General features: G+C 33.9%; 1 protein-coding gene across 1 annotated transcript; it reads right to left on the reverse strand.

Moving 5' to 3' along the window:
* Positions 1-3956: 3956 nt before the first annotated feature.
* LOC110783228 (uncharacterized) lies at positions 3957-4721 on the reverse strand. Its single transcript, XM_021987539.1, has one exon. It carries the CDS (start codon positions 4719-4721, stop codon positions 3957-3959), a length of 765 nt encoding a protein of 254 aa, XP_021843231.1.
* Positions 4722-12031: the final 7310 nt, after the last annotated feature.

Consider the following 12031-nt stretch of genomic DNA (forward strand, 5'->3'; position numbering starts at 1 on the left):
TTTGTGCCAAATTAATTATTGTGGTGTGTTTTGCAACATGATTGACTTCAACTTTTCATTTGACTTTCCTATCACTTGTTTTAACTTATTTTGCGGTATTTCAGTAACTTTCAGACATAACACACATATAAGTTATTTTCGGCACAAATAATTAAGTTTCAACTAATTCATATAAGTTCAACTAAATCCAGATAATTGTAGATAAAGTTCAGGTAACTTGATCTCAACCTTTACCGATGAACTAACACAGAGTCTAAAATGCACTACAATTGTTATCTAACCCACCATTTTTCCTCTAAAAAGGCGTACACTGAAGTCTGTACTATATACACGTAAGCGATCTAAAAACGTTGTTTAGGATTAAAAAAAACGTACTTTTGAATCTGTACTATATACAGGTAAGCGATCTAAAAACGTTGTTAAGGACTATCGGGAGATGATCAACTCATTTAGTTGGCAAGGACATAGCCACACACAAAAATTGGCCTTAATAAGTACACATAAATTATCACTTAATTGTTAGATTTCCTTTTACTATAGAGTTTATTACGGAGTAGTTGCGCAACATTTGTTACGTTACGTACTCCCCCACTACTTTGTACTTTGCCCATGTCATGCAAATTAACTATCATCGTCACCTCGGAAAAAAAAAATGACGAGAGAAATTAAATAAAAATCATAAATAAATAAAATAGTAATAAAGTGATAAAGTTGACTTTATGAATAGTCAACGTACTATTAATTTAAAGTCAATAGTGAGTACTCCATCCGTTCCGGAATACTCGATCCGGTTTGACCGGCACAGAGTTTAAGGTATTTGAATTGACTTATTTAATTTAATAGGTAGTAGTTGATAGTGGGGTATTATTTTAATGTAGTTAGTGGGAAATGTGTTAAGAGGTGGGGTTGGGGAGAGTAGGGGTTGAATTTTTAATTATTTTTTGTATGGAGTAGGGGGTAGGTGGGTTAATAGGGATGGAGTGAGAAATAATATAATATTGTTAGAATATTTCCATTTTTAGAAACAGGTCAAGTATTAAGGGACGGCCCGATAAGGAAAACAGGTCAAGTATTCCGGGACGGAGGGAGTAGTGAGTAGTGAGTACTTTTATTTAATACACATTCTTTTTCTTTCGTGTCTTTAATTACTCTTTCTATTTAATCATTTTTCTTATTTATTCCACAAGTCAAAATGCTTCAATTTCATCTGCTTAAGAATTAATTAAGACACTATTTTTACTATTTTTTTTATTCTTGATAAAGTGCAAAAACGTCAATTACCTAATTCAGTTTAATTTTTGTTTTAAAAAGGTCAAACATAAAATATACGTATTTTTTAGGCCCTGTTTGACATAGTTGTTAGTCATTAACGATTATGTAGTTTGATTATCTGGTTGAATTAACTACTTAAGTAAACTGTTTGGGAAGTGATAAATTCAAGGAATATTTTACTTTTTCCAAAGAAATTTACATTTTTTTTAAGTTGATTTCCTTGGAAGAAGTGAAATTCTTCCTTGAATTTATCATTTCTCAAACTGTTTGGTACATGCGTTGTCAGCTTTTAAGTGTAAATGGATGACTATTAGTGTATTATATTGTTGCACTATATAAGTATATAATAGAGATTTTTTAAATATAAATGATGTTTTATGTTTCTAATGGTGGGATTTGGGGAGATTTTGCCTATTATATATGTGTGGTAATTTTTAGTTTTTATACTCTCGCACGTATCGCGTGCATATAAGACTAGTTTTTATATGTGTAAAGTGACCATTTACTACAATGACATGAAATTATATATGGAGTACATAGTAAGTTGGTAATGGTTATAATCATTGACAGTATTAGAATAAAGTTGTCCTTTACAATCACACCTATTTCTTTAAACCTCAGTTCTAACACAAAAAGTTTCTGTATTGAGTTTTTCATGCCAAAACTTTCCTAACCAAATTCTTTCTTTAACTATTTGAAATGGTCAAACTCTAATTAAGTCATGAATTAAGTCTCAAAACCTCTCACAGCCAAACACCCTCTTAAACATACTATGTATAGTAAACTAAGTCATGAATTGATAGTATATTCACATTTTAATTTTGTTATACAATATAGCCGTAAAAAATCATCTAAAACCCTTCGGAGGCAAGTAAAAAACTAAGGTATACCCACTCTGTTTTTGCTTATAGAGAATTATTTTTGCTGAAATAAGTTGAAACAAATTCTTTATACGCATTTAGTCATGAATTGACAAACATGTTCACATATTAAAGTCGCCATATGATAAAGCGGTAAAAATAATCTATTACTCCTTCACAGACAAGTAAAAACTAAGGTAAACTTGTAATTAATGTTAATTCGTTACAATACCGTCCCTTCACGGCCCCACCTCGACTGGGAGGCCACCACCACCGTCCACCGGTAGGCCCGGCCCGTTGGGATCCCCAGTCCCTACCATAGAGAAAAGGAGAGGACAAGGGACATGGAAATTTGATGGGACAATTACATGGGTTAGTTGTCCCTCTAATAACGAAGTAGTATTTTTAGTATAAATCCGGCCCCAAATTAAGGTCAATTAGAATTTCATTGACTATTGGCTTTTGATTGACCACGTATAGTAAAGACAACCCTCTAATTTAACTTCTAATCAAAGCAAAATATATATGGTCAATGCTTCGACGTAATGACGTATTAATATTATGAATTTATTACGTACCACTAATTATAATTTTTTTAATGAAGAAAAGTGAATAGAAATTAGATAGTCTTCTCTCAAGACTAGGGGTGTTCATCGGTCTAAACTCGGACCGGACCGACTCGGACCGGAACGAAGACCGAAATTATGATAATTCAAGACCCGAAGACCGGACCGCTTATGCTTGGACCGAATCCGGACCGGACCGAAATTATGATAATTCAATTTTGATTGTCATAAAGCCTTTAACACCTTGCTTTCTCCTCATAGTATGCAGTACTTCCTGAACAATGACAATATTATCAGTGATTTGTCGACCGGGTACGAAGCTTTTTTATTGCTGTAATTTTGTTTCTCCACCTTCGAATGACAGTGCTCATGTGGAAAAAAGTAGTATTTCGATCACCATCAGTGATCCAGTCAACTCGGGCTTTTTGGTACCATAACATTTCTTCTTGTTGGAGCACCATATCAAATTCTCTGCGGAGTGTACCCTCCAGTTTCAGAAGTCTGGAGTTTCTGAATTTCTCATGGGTTAGCCATGCCGCTTGAAACCGGAATGGTTTTGATAGCTGTAAGAGGAGCGAAGCCATTGGAAGAGATTAGTAGAGGGCAGTGATCGGATTGGATGGCAGGGAGGTGCTTGACCCGAGCTTTATCAAACTGAAGCCCCCAATCTGTATTGCAAAGGACACGGTCTAACCGTCCACTTCTTCTTGTCTCAACTAGAGCTGGCAATGGGTTGGGTTGGGTTGGGTCGAAATCAGGTCGACCCATTATAAACGGGTTGAGATTTTCCCAACCCAACCCGACCTGTTTAATTAAACGGGTTGAGATTTTCAACCCAACCCAACCCAACTATAAACGGGTTGACCTGAAGTTGACCCGTTTAATTTTTTTTTCCCACTTTTAATTGTAAATTGATTTGACTATAGAATTGCGAGGTGATTTTGTTAGGGCATATCTCATTGCAAAAAGTAATTTTTCAATATGTATTTGACATGAATCAAAACGTCAAATAATTATTCAACGTTGAAGGGAAAATGAGAAATAAAATCTTTCAAATCACATTATACATATATATATTACATACTTTCTTGCACTTAAACGGGTTAGACGGGTTGTTTTCGGGTTGAAAATTTCAACCTGACCCAATCCATTTAATTAAACGGGTTGGGTTGGGTTGACCCATTTAATTAAACGGGTTGAAAATCTTGACCCAACCCTTTATTATTAGGTTGGGTTCGGGTTGGGTTGGTGGGTTGGGTCAATTTTTGCCAGCTCTAGTCTCAACGGAGTTTCCACGCGCCCATGTATGAGATGGTCCTGAAAATTCCACCTCCAATAACTGGTTGCTTTCGATCCAGTGATTAAACCGCACACTTCTTCTTGTAGTTTCAGAGCAACTAGAGTTCCTTTCCCACCCATACCTTGTTTCATTGAAATCACCTGCTAACATCCAAGGCTTCCCATTGGTGTGAGCAAACTCCTCCAGGTTTTGCCATAGTTCATGTCTTTTAGTTGGGTCTGGACTAGCATAAATAGCTGTAAAGTACCAAGGGGTTTCACCATTGCGAGTTATCTCCATGGTAATATACTGATTATGTTGTTCTATGGGATTTATTGTCACTAGCTCGGGTTTCCAGTACACCCAAATACCTCCACTGAAGCCTTGAGCATCGACACGAGTATGACCATTGTAATGTAACATTGTTGCAATCTTCGAGGCCTGTTGTCCCCCCATATGCGTTTCAACTAGGGCTAAGACCATTGGTTTGTGAGTTTGAATAATTTCCCGACTCCCGGCTCCTTGTACATTCCACACCATACACGTTATAGGTGGAAGGTTATCATGAATATTATGGGTAGTATTCATAAGACCAGATGAATTTGAAATATCTCGTAGTACATTATTAGGAGTCTTAGTGTGCTGTTTCCCACGAACTTGCCATTGCTTATTTTTGGCAGGAATCGAAGAGTTTGATCGATGTGGTCGTCGTTGCATTGACACACTTTGACAAATTAAGTCCATATTTTCACAATTTCACCACATTATCGATCACATTCTCTGGATTTTAATTTCACAAAAATAAGTAATAAAATTCTATTTTTACGTTAAAAGAAAATGACCCCATTTTTCAGAAGTCAGAACTTTCCTTTTTTGTCTTTTGGAATTTATAATCAGTCAACCAAGTACGTACAGTACATGTAAATGTACATGTATATCAGTATGGATGGCCTCCCACATTATCGCATGCAATAACGTAACATTCATGTAAGGCATATGGATTGAGCATCACTAGCTAGGCAATTAACATGGTGCACCATCAAGGATGGCGACAGGAGCATTGGGCACCACCGGACGTCGTGATGCACCATTGGAAAACGGAGTGCATCGAGTGTGATATCGAGTGTGATATCGTGGACGCTGGCACTGGGCGTATAGGAATTAACGCATTATGGGCACCAAAGGTGTGCTCTGGGCAGCAGGAGCGAGGAGCGTCCACCCCCTATAGGAGGTTGGTTAAATTCATAACATAATTGGTCCATTTTGGACATTAATAAGGTTTTATTGGTATAAATTAGTTTGTTATTGGTAGTGATGACTATCGATAAAGATTTTTTTAGTACTATTAGAGCAAAAGTCTTATCGGTAGTGCTTAGGTGTGTATTTGGGAATAATAATAGCATACAAATGTATAAAAAAAACATAATAAATTTGTACTAATAAGGTTGTTATCTTGTTACTTGTTAGCAACCAAAATGGACCAGCTTTATTTTTAGACTTCCAACTCCCCCATATTGAGAATAATTTTGAACATGGTATAAATTTTAAGTGAACACACACATGACAATAACGTAACAATGGGTCGGCTGGGTTCAAATGAAGTTCGTTGGAGCTATAACTTGAGGGGGTCCCATCAGTTTTGACCCAATGAAGATGATGGTCGAGTCGTATTTTTCGAATCTGGCTCAAAAGACTCGTTTGGTAGCAGCTCAGTTCAGTTTAGCCCTAAAACTTCTAAAATGCTCTATGAATTTGAGCATTCAGCATGGACGAAACTTGAAGGTTCTTGATGGGAGCAAATTCTAGAACCCTTTTTTTACAAATTTAAGGGAGTTCTCTAGAAACCTCTTTGTATGTACAAGTTTCTTTGGAGGTGGGAACACTATAGAGAGTATGCAAAGGTTTCTTTGTATAGTAGGGTGTAGAATATTGTTGTATTGGGTGTCTATAAATAGCTTGGCCCTTTAATTTATACATCCATCCAACCCATTTGTATGTTGTAACCATTCTTCTAACGGTACAACAACCATTTCCAAATATATTCTTGCTTACTTACAATTTTATTATTTAGTCATTTTGATAACACACGCTTAGCTTAGCAAAATCATCGGATTTTCTTGACTAGTGATCCGATGAGAGTGTGACTCTAGCGGGCAACGTGCATAAGACTTAGCTTGAAAATAAGAAACACGTGACTATGTGACATGCTACTTTCTAGCTAATTTCTGATCAATTCTGATGTTCGTAAATACTAGTTACATATTGACATGCACATAGTAATAGAAAATAACTCTCATTAATTATGATTCGTAATCATGCATTTTATTTGTCTCTTTCTCTAAGTATTGAACTTAATGAAAATATGCGATTCATTTAGAACTGATAAAAGGCGGGCCAGACCGATCCACGACCCAAAAATACAACCCATTATCTCAGATCGTGCCAATTTTTTTGTCCGAAATCTATTTTTTCGTGCCAAAAAGAGGTATCGGGTCATTTTCATTACATGATGATTTTATAACTAAACTTCCAGATTTGAGTTGCCCAAAGCCTCAAAAAATTAAAATTGGGATGCGTACGAAAAATTGGCTTAAAAATTCCGCCCAAAACCCGTTCGTTAGGGGATTAAGATGACAAGATCTAAATTCAATGTATCAAAAAATTATAAATTAATTACTCCGCAATTATGACAAATATTTTAGTAATCATATCTTACTTATTCAAGGTTGGAGCTACATGGATAATCTAAAAGCGACGATTAGAAAGGAACGAAAAAAGTTAGTTAAACCAACAATTAAAATGAACGAGTAAATACTCAATACACAACCTTTAATGAGTTGTTACATACGAGTGTCTGAGCAGTGGCGATGAATGAAAATTTATGCGCTTTAATGGTTGTTTTGGCTCCTAAACTTTGAGTATAATTGCATACTATATTTCTTAATTTTTTTTTTTGTTATTTTAATGTCAATCACATCAAGTGTTTGTTTGATGTATAGCTTGGTGAACTGTGTGAATTTAGGTAAAGATTGAGAGATGTGTAATTAAGTTTAAGTAATCCGTTAGGTTCCATAACAAAAAATATACTACTCCGTATAAGTAGTTAAGTAGGTGATTATGGGCGGTTAATTGAGTATTAAAGTGGAATATTCTTGTTGTTCAACTGCTATTACATGACTTAGGCCCTGTTCGGCAAAATTAGCGGTAGCGGGTAGCGGTTAGCGGTTGAGTAGCGGGTAGCGGTTAAAGTAGCGAGTAGCGGTGAATAGTAGCGGGTAACGGTTAGCTGTCAAAGTAGCGGTAACTAATATGAATGTTCGGTAAAAGTAGCGGTTGATATTATAAAAATAAAAATAAAAGCAAGAATATTATTTAAAACTTTATTATAAATTTGTCAAACGCTACCCGCCACCTTAAACGCTACTAATTTTAACGTTTGACAAAAGCTACCCAACCGCTACCTCAACCGCTAACCGCTACCTAAATCGCTACTTTACCAAATACTTACAAATTTTACAAGTAGCGTCTTGACTAGGTCAAAACGCTACCCGCTACCTCAAACGCTACCGCCAAACACGCCCTTAAAATATGTAGTCAAAAGCTACATTAACGGTACGTATTTGCCGTTAATTCTTTAATTAATATATTCGTAATATATAATTAGTTAACAATTAGAGCATGCAACAGAAATGGCCAACTCGTTAATTATTATTAGGGGCAACTACAGTATAGTACAACGTACACGTACAAAGTAATAGTATTATTAATTAACTACTTTTCAATTTTTATTAGGTGGATTGCATGCTAGACGTGGTCCTATTTTTAACTAAAAATATACATGTAAATTGATTTAGAATTATAATTGTTTATAAATTTAACCAAGATTCAATGATTTATACTATATAAAAACAAAAAAATATAAAAAAAATCAACGACTTTCACTTCATAGTAGTCTGTATTTTTTAGGATGCGTTACTATTCACCTAATTTAACTAATAAATTAGTATAGTTTTTGGTCAGAGGCTTCGGAATTAAACTTTGTACTAACATTAAAACATATATGCGAGATACAATTAAATTATTGGTGATATTTAGTGTTAATGAGACTCCGTAAAAGCTAAAATTGACCCCAATGACACCAACTATGACTTGGGTGCAAAAAGCAACACAAACACCTACTGTATAACATGTTGGTTGTATCACAAATTGTACCCTGACTATATAGTTTGTGTTGTTAATTGTACTCGCTAAAGGTTGTGTTGTTTTTTGCAATCGAATCATAATAGAGGTCGTTGAGGCCAATTTTTCCAAAATAAAATCAATACACCTTATTTTAGAATTTTTAGACAAAGACAACATGTTGCTAGAAAATACGAGTATGATCGAGCATACGCATACGTTATCCAATGAGGTCATGTCCTTCTTAGCTTTATTCAGCTGAACTGAACTTGACTGGATTGAATTGAGTGAAGTTAAACTAAAATGAATTAAACTAAACTGAATGAAGCTGTATTGAACTAAACTGAGTGAAGCTGTACTGGAATGAAATTCAAAAAAACAGTAATTACATGAACATGCAAAAATCTTCCTACTGATAATGTGAGAGAATGCACGATAAACCAGAGTGCACCCTATACGGAGCATATTTTACCATCCTAAATTCTTATTTTTCTTACCCCTTTTGGCCGTACAATGGAGAATCAAACCAGAAGGGGAATCCATTTTTATTTTTTTAAATAAAAACAAAAAATGTTGGGGGGTGGGGCTTAGCTGGAAAATAACTGGAGACAGCTGGCAATAGTACGGCTTCTGAAAAACACTCCAAATACGCTGCTAAACGTCGCCGTTCCAACTGTCTAAAACTGTAGACGCGCCTTTGTCTCACGCTATTCTGATTTTCCCTTTCCCACTTTACATTTTACTGAATCCGTTTCAAAATACTCGTAACAGTTTGACTTTTGTATTATTCAAAATCCGTTATTGTGTAATGTATTGTCAAATTAGTCTGAATATATATATATATATATATATATATATATATATATATATATATATATATATATATATATATATATATATATATATATATATACTTTCTCCGTTTCGAAAATATCGCATCATGGTTGTTTTTTAATAATTTAACCGTTATTTTGACCCTTAATATCATTAATCGTGTGCAAGTAAAATTATATAAAAAAATTAATATTTAGAAAATATATATCGATAAGAATTTAACATGACCTCACATAACTAAACTTTAATTACGTACGAATCACAACAAATGGCCAAAGTCGGAGTGTGAATAGTGTAAAAATAAATGGTGCGATATTTCCGAAACGGAGGAAGTATATATATCTTTCAAATATCAACATTTATAATTTTTATTACGGGTAATATATTGTACGGAGTATATATTTAGGGTCAAACTAGCATATTGACAAGTGTATCAGTCAAACTGTTGCGAGGAATACACGTCACCAAACATTGTTCCAATTACCCAAAGTTGGTCATTTTTTAAAGAAATATAATGAAAATAATGTTTTTTATTTAAATATTAATATTGAATTTCCAGGTTTTTCCTTGTAAATTGGCCCAAATGCCAGTTGGATCCTCTCAACAAAATTATGGAAAAAAGAAGTAGTACTGGGTAGTACCATTGGAAGAATAATATTTATGCTTAAAATTATTAGAAATCAGTGCCTTTTGTTTGGTCAAGTCAGGTGCTTACCTGGTTTTTTTTATGCATTGGACAATTATGCCCTCTAACTTTTTATATTAATAAATCATCTAAAATATGGAAATTCAACAATTAATCGGATATAAAAAATACAAATTTAACAACTAATTAACCATTGTTTTATCATGGAAAATAATGTTATTGTGAGGAAAAAAAAAAGTTTTACGTTACAATGTTGCCTTTTGAGTATTGACCGCCTATTATCAAAAGTTTGATGCCTCTGGTGCCCTTAATCTCTCCGTGTTAGCAAAAAATTTGACGCTTTAAGAGACATTAAAGGAACACTCTCTCGAAAACGACAATCATTGCATCAACAAACACTAAGAGCATCTCCAATGGTTGTAGCTAGGGACTAGCTTGAAATTTATAAAAGTTTCAAGCTAATAGCTAGACCATTGGAGTGAAAATAATAAATTAGCTTGGCCAAGCAAATTAGCTTAAACAAGCTAATTTGCTTGACAACTAGCTACCAAATGTTGCCAATTAATTAATTGACAAGTGGGCCAAATGGGACCAATTTAATAACAAGCTAGTTGCTAGTCATTGGAGTAAAAATTAGCTAGACAATGAAATAGCTTGAAATCTTATGTGGCATAACAAGCTAATTATCAAATTAGCTTACCATTAAAGATGCTCTAACAAACAAAAATAGAAGATTACTTGAACAATTTTCAACATTGTCGCTAACGTCGAAAATATATTCTAAATTTCAACATGTTCATTTTTCACTGGAACTTTCGAGAGACAAATTAAGTGGCGGGTTTTACGTCGAATTACGGTCGATCATAATCTCTCTTGTGTGTTTAATTGGTCTAGCTTTTGTAATAGTCGTAACAACTAGTTCTCTTCTATCATCCGAGAAAAGGATAAGTAGTTAGGTTTATCATAGGTTAAAGACTGATCCAATTTTGATTGATTAATAACATATAAGATCGTTCACTCGAACTTTATCATAAATATCCTAGACAGATATTCTATAAAAAGTTGTACCCTTTGCATCTAATTATCATCATAGAATCAAATGCCACACCATATTCCAAGTAAAGAAACTGTTTTTATTTCAAACATTCTAAAAATTTAACATGTTTATAAGAATTACTCGTTTTATAATTGCTGATTATTCCAAGTACATCAATATATTCTCCCTTCCCCACACCATTTCTTTTTTCAAAAAATGAATTTAACTTGACTAATTCGTACCTAAATTACCCCCACTAATGCTACTCCAACAAACATTAATCAAGTAAGCATACATAAGTACATAACTCATGTAAAATTAATAAAAAGGTTATTTTAGACATTTAATTAAAATACTACAAAATAGGACCAATTGTCCATAAATAGTAGCAAGGAATCCATAAAAAAGGCACGTTTATATTGTAATTTTTGCTTCTTAGTAGGAGAAAAAGTCTCTATCAAATGAGTCAAAATAAATAAATGAAATCCCCCACACAACTTTTGTTCAACAGCCAAAACCCACCAACTACTCCAATGGCCAAGGGCAAAATCTGTAAAAATCAACCAACATATCCTTTTTGGTCCTTACATAAAAGCACATTGTGAGCTAATCAAAAATTGAAAACACATGAAATTGAAAGTCAAATCAAAATCAAAATCAAAATCAAAATCAAACCTATGATACAATCGAGCACCAATCCATCGCGATAATAATACTCATATGATTTTATCGAAAAATCTAGCGATTTTGTAATACATGATAATATCGGCAGCTATCTTGCTATTTAGAATCCAGGAACAAACTCCACTTACCTATAGTATCGTTTAAGCTTAAGGAATGTCAACGTTTTACCTAAAATGTTTTAGTTATGCTACAATCTATCACGATACAATCAAGAAAAGGAAAGTCGAAACAAACTTATGATACAATAAACCACCAATCCATCGCGATAACACCCACAATTTTTCTCAAAAAATCTTTCGATTTTGTAAAACAGGAAAAATATCGCTAGCTTTTTAGCTATCCAGAATCTAAACACAAACTTCGATTACCTATTATACAGTTTAAGATTATACAAACATTAACAGTTTACCCAGCACTTCGTGTTAGTTATGAGTTAGTTAAGCAAAAATCCATCTCGATGTCATCAATAGTATCTTACGATTTTGTTTACAAGAGAATATCGCCAACTTTCTAACTATCTAGATTCAAATTCCAATCACTTGAAATATCTTTTAAGATTACACATATTGACACTTCAGTTCGCATTACGTATTAGTTATGGTATAAGTTTGGTGGATCATATGCATTATTAACTTGTGATTAACCAAATTACTTGTATATTTTTATCAATCTTGA

The sequence above is a fragment of the Spinacia oleracea genome, chromosome 4 (assembly GCF_020520425.1).
Source record: "Spinacia oleracea cultivar Varoflay chromosome 4, BTI_SOV_V1, whole genome shotgun sequence".
In the NCBI taxonomy this organism is placed as follows: Eukaryota; Viridiplantae; Streptophyta; class Magnoliopsida; order Caryophyllales; family Amaranthaceae; genus Spinacia; species Spinacia oleracea.

What these genes read in the sequence shown, in the direction of transcription:
- LOC110783228 (XM_021987539.1), bottom strand. Translation starts at nt 4,721, where the DNA reads ATGGACTTAATTTGTCAAAGTGTGTCAATGCAACGACGACCACATCGA.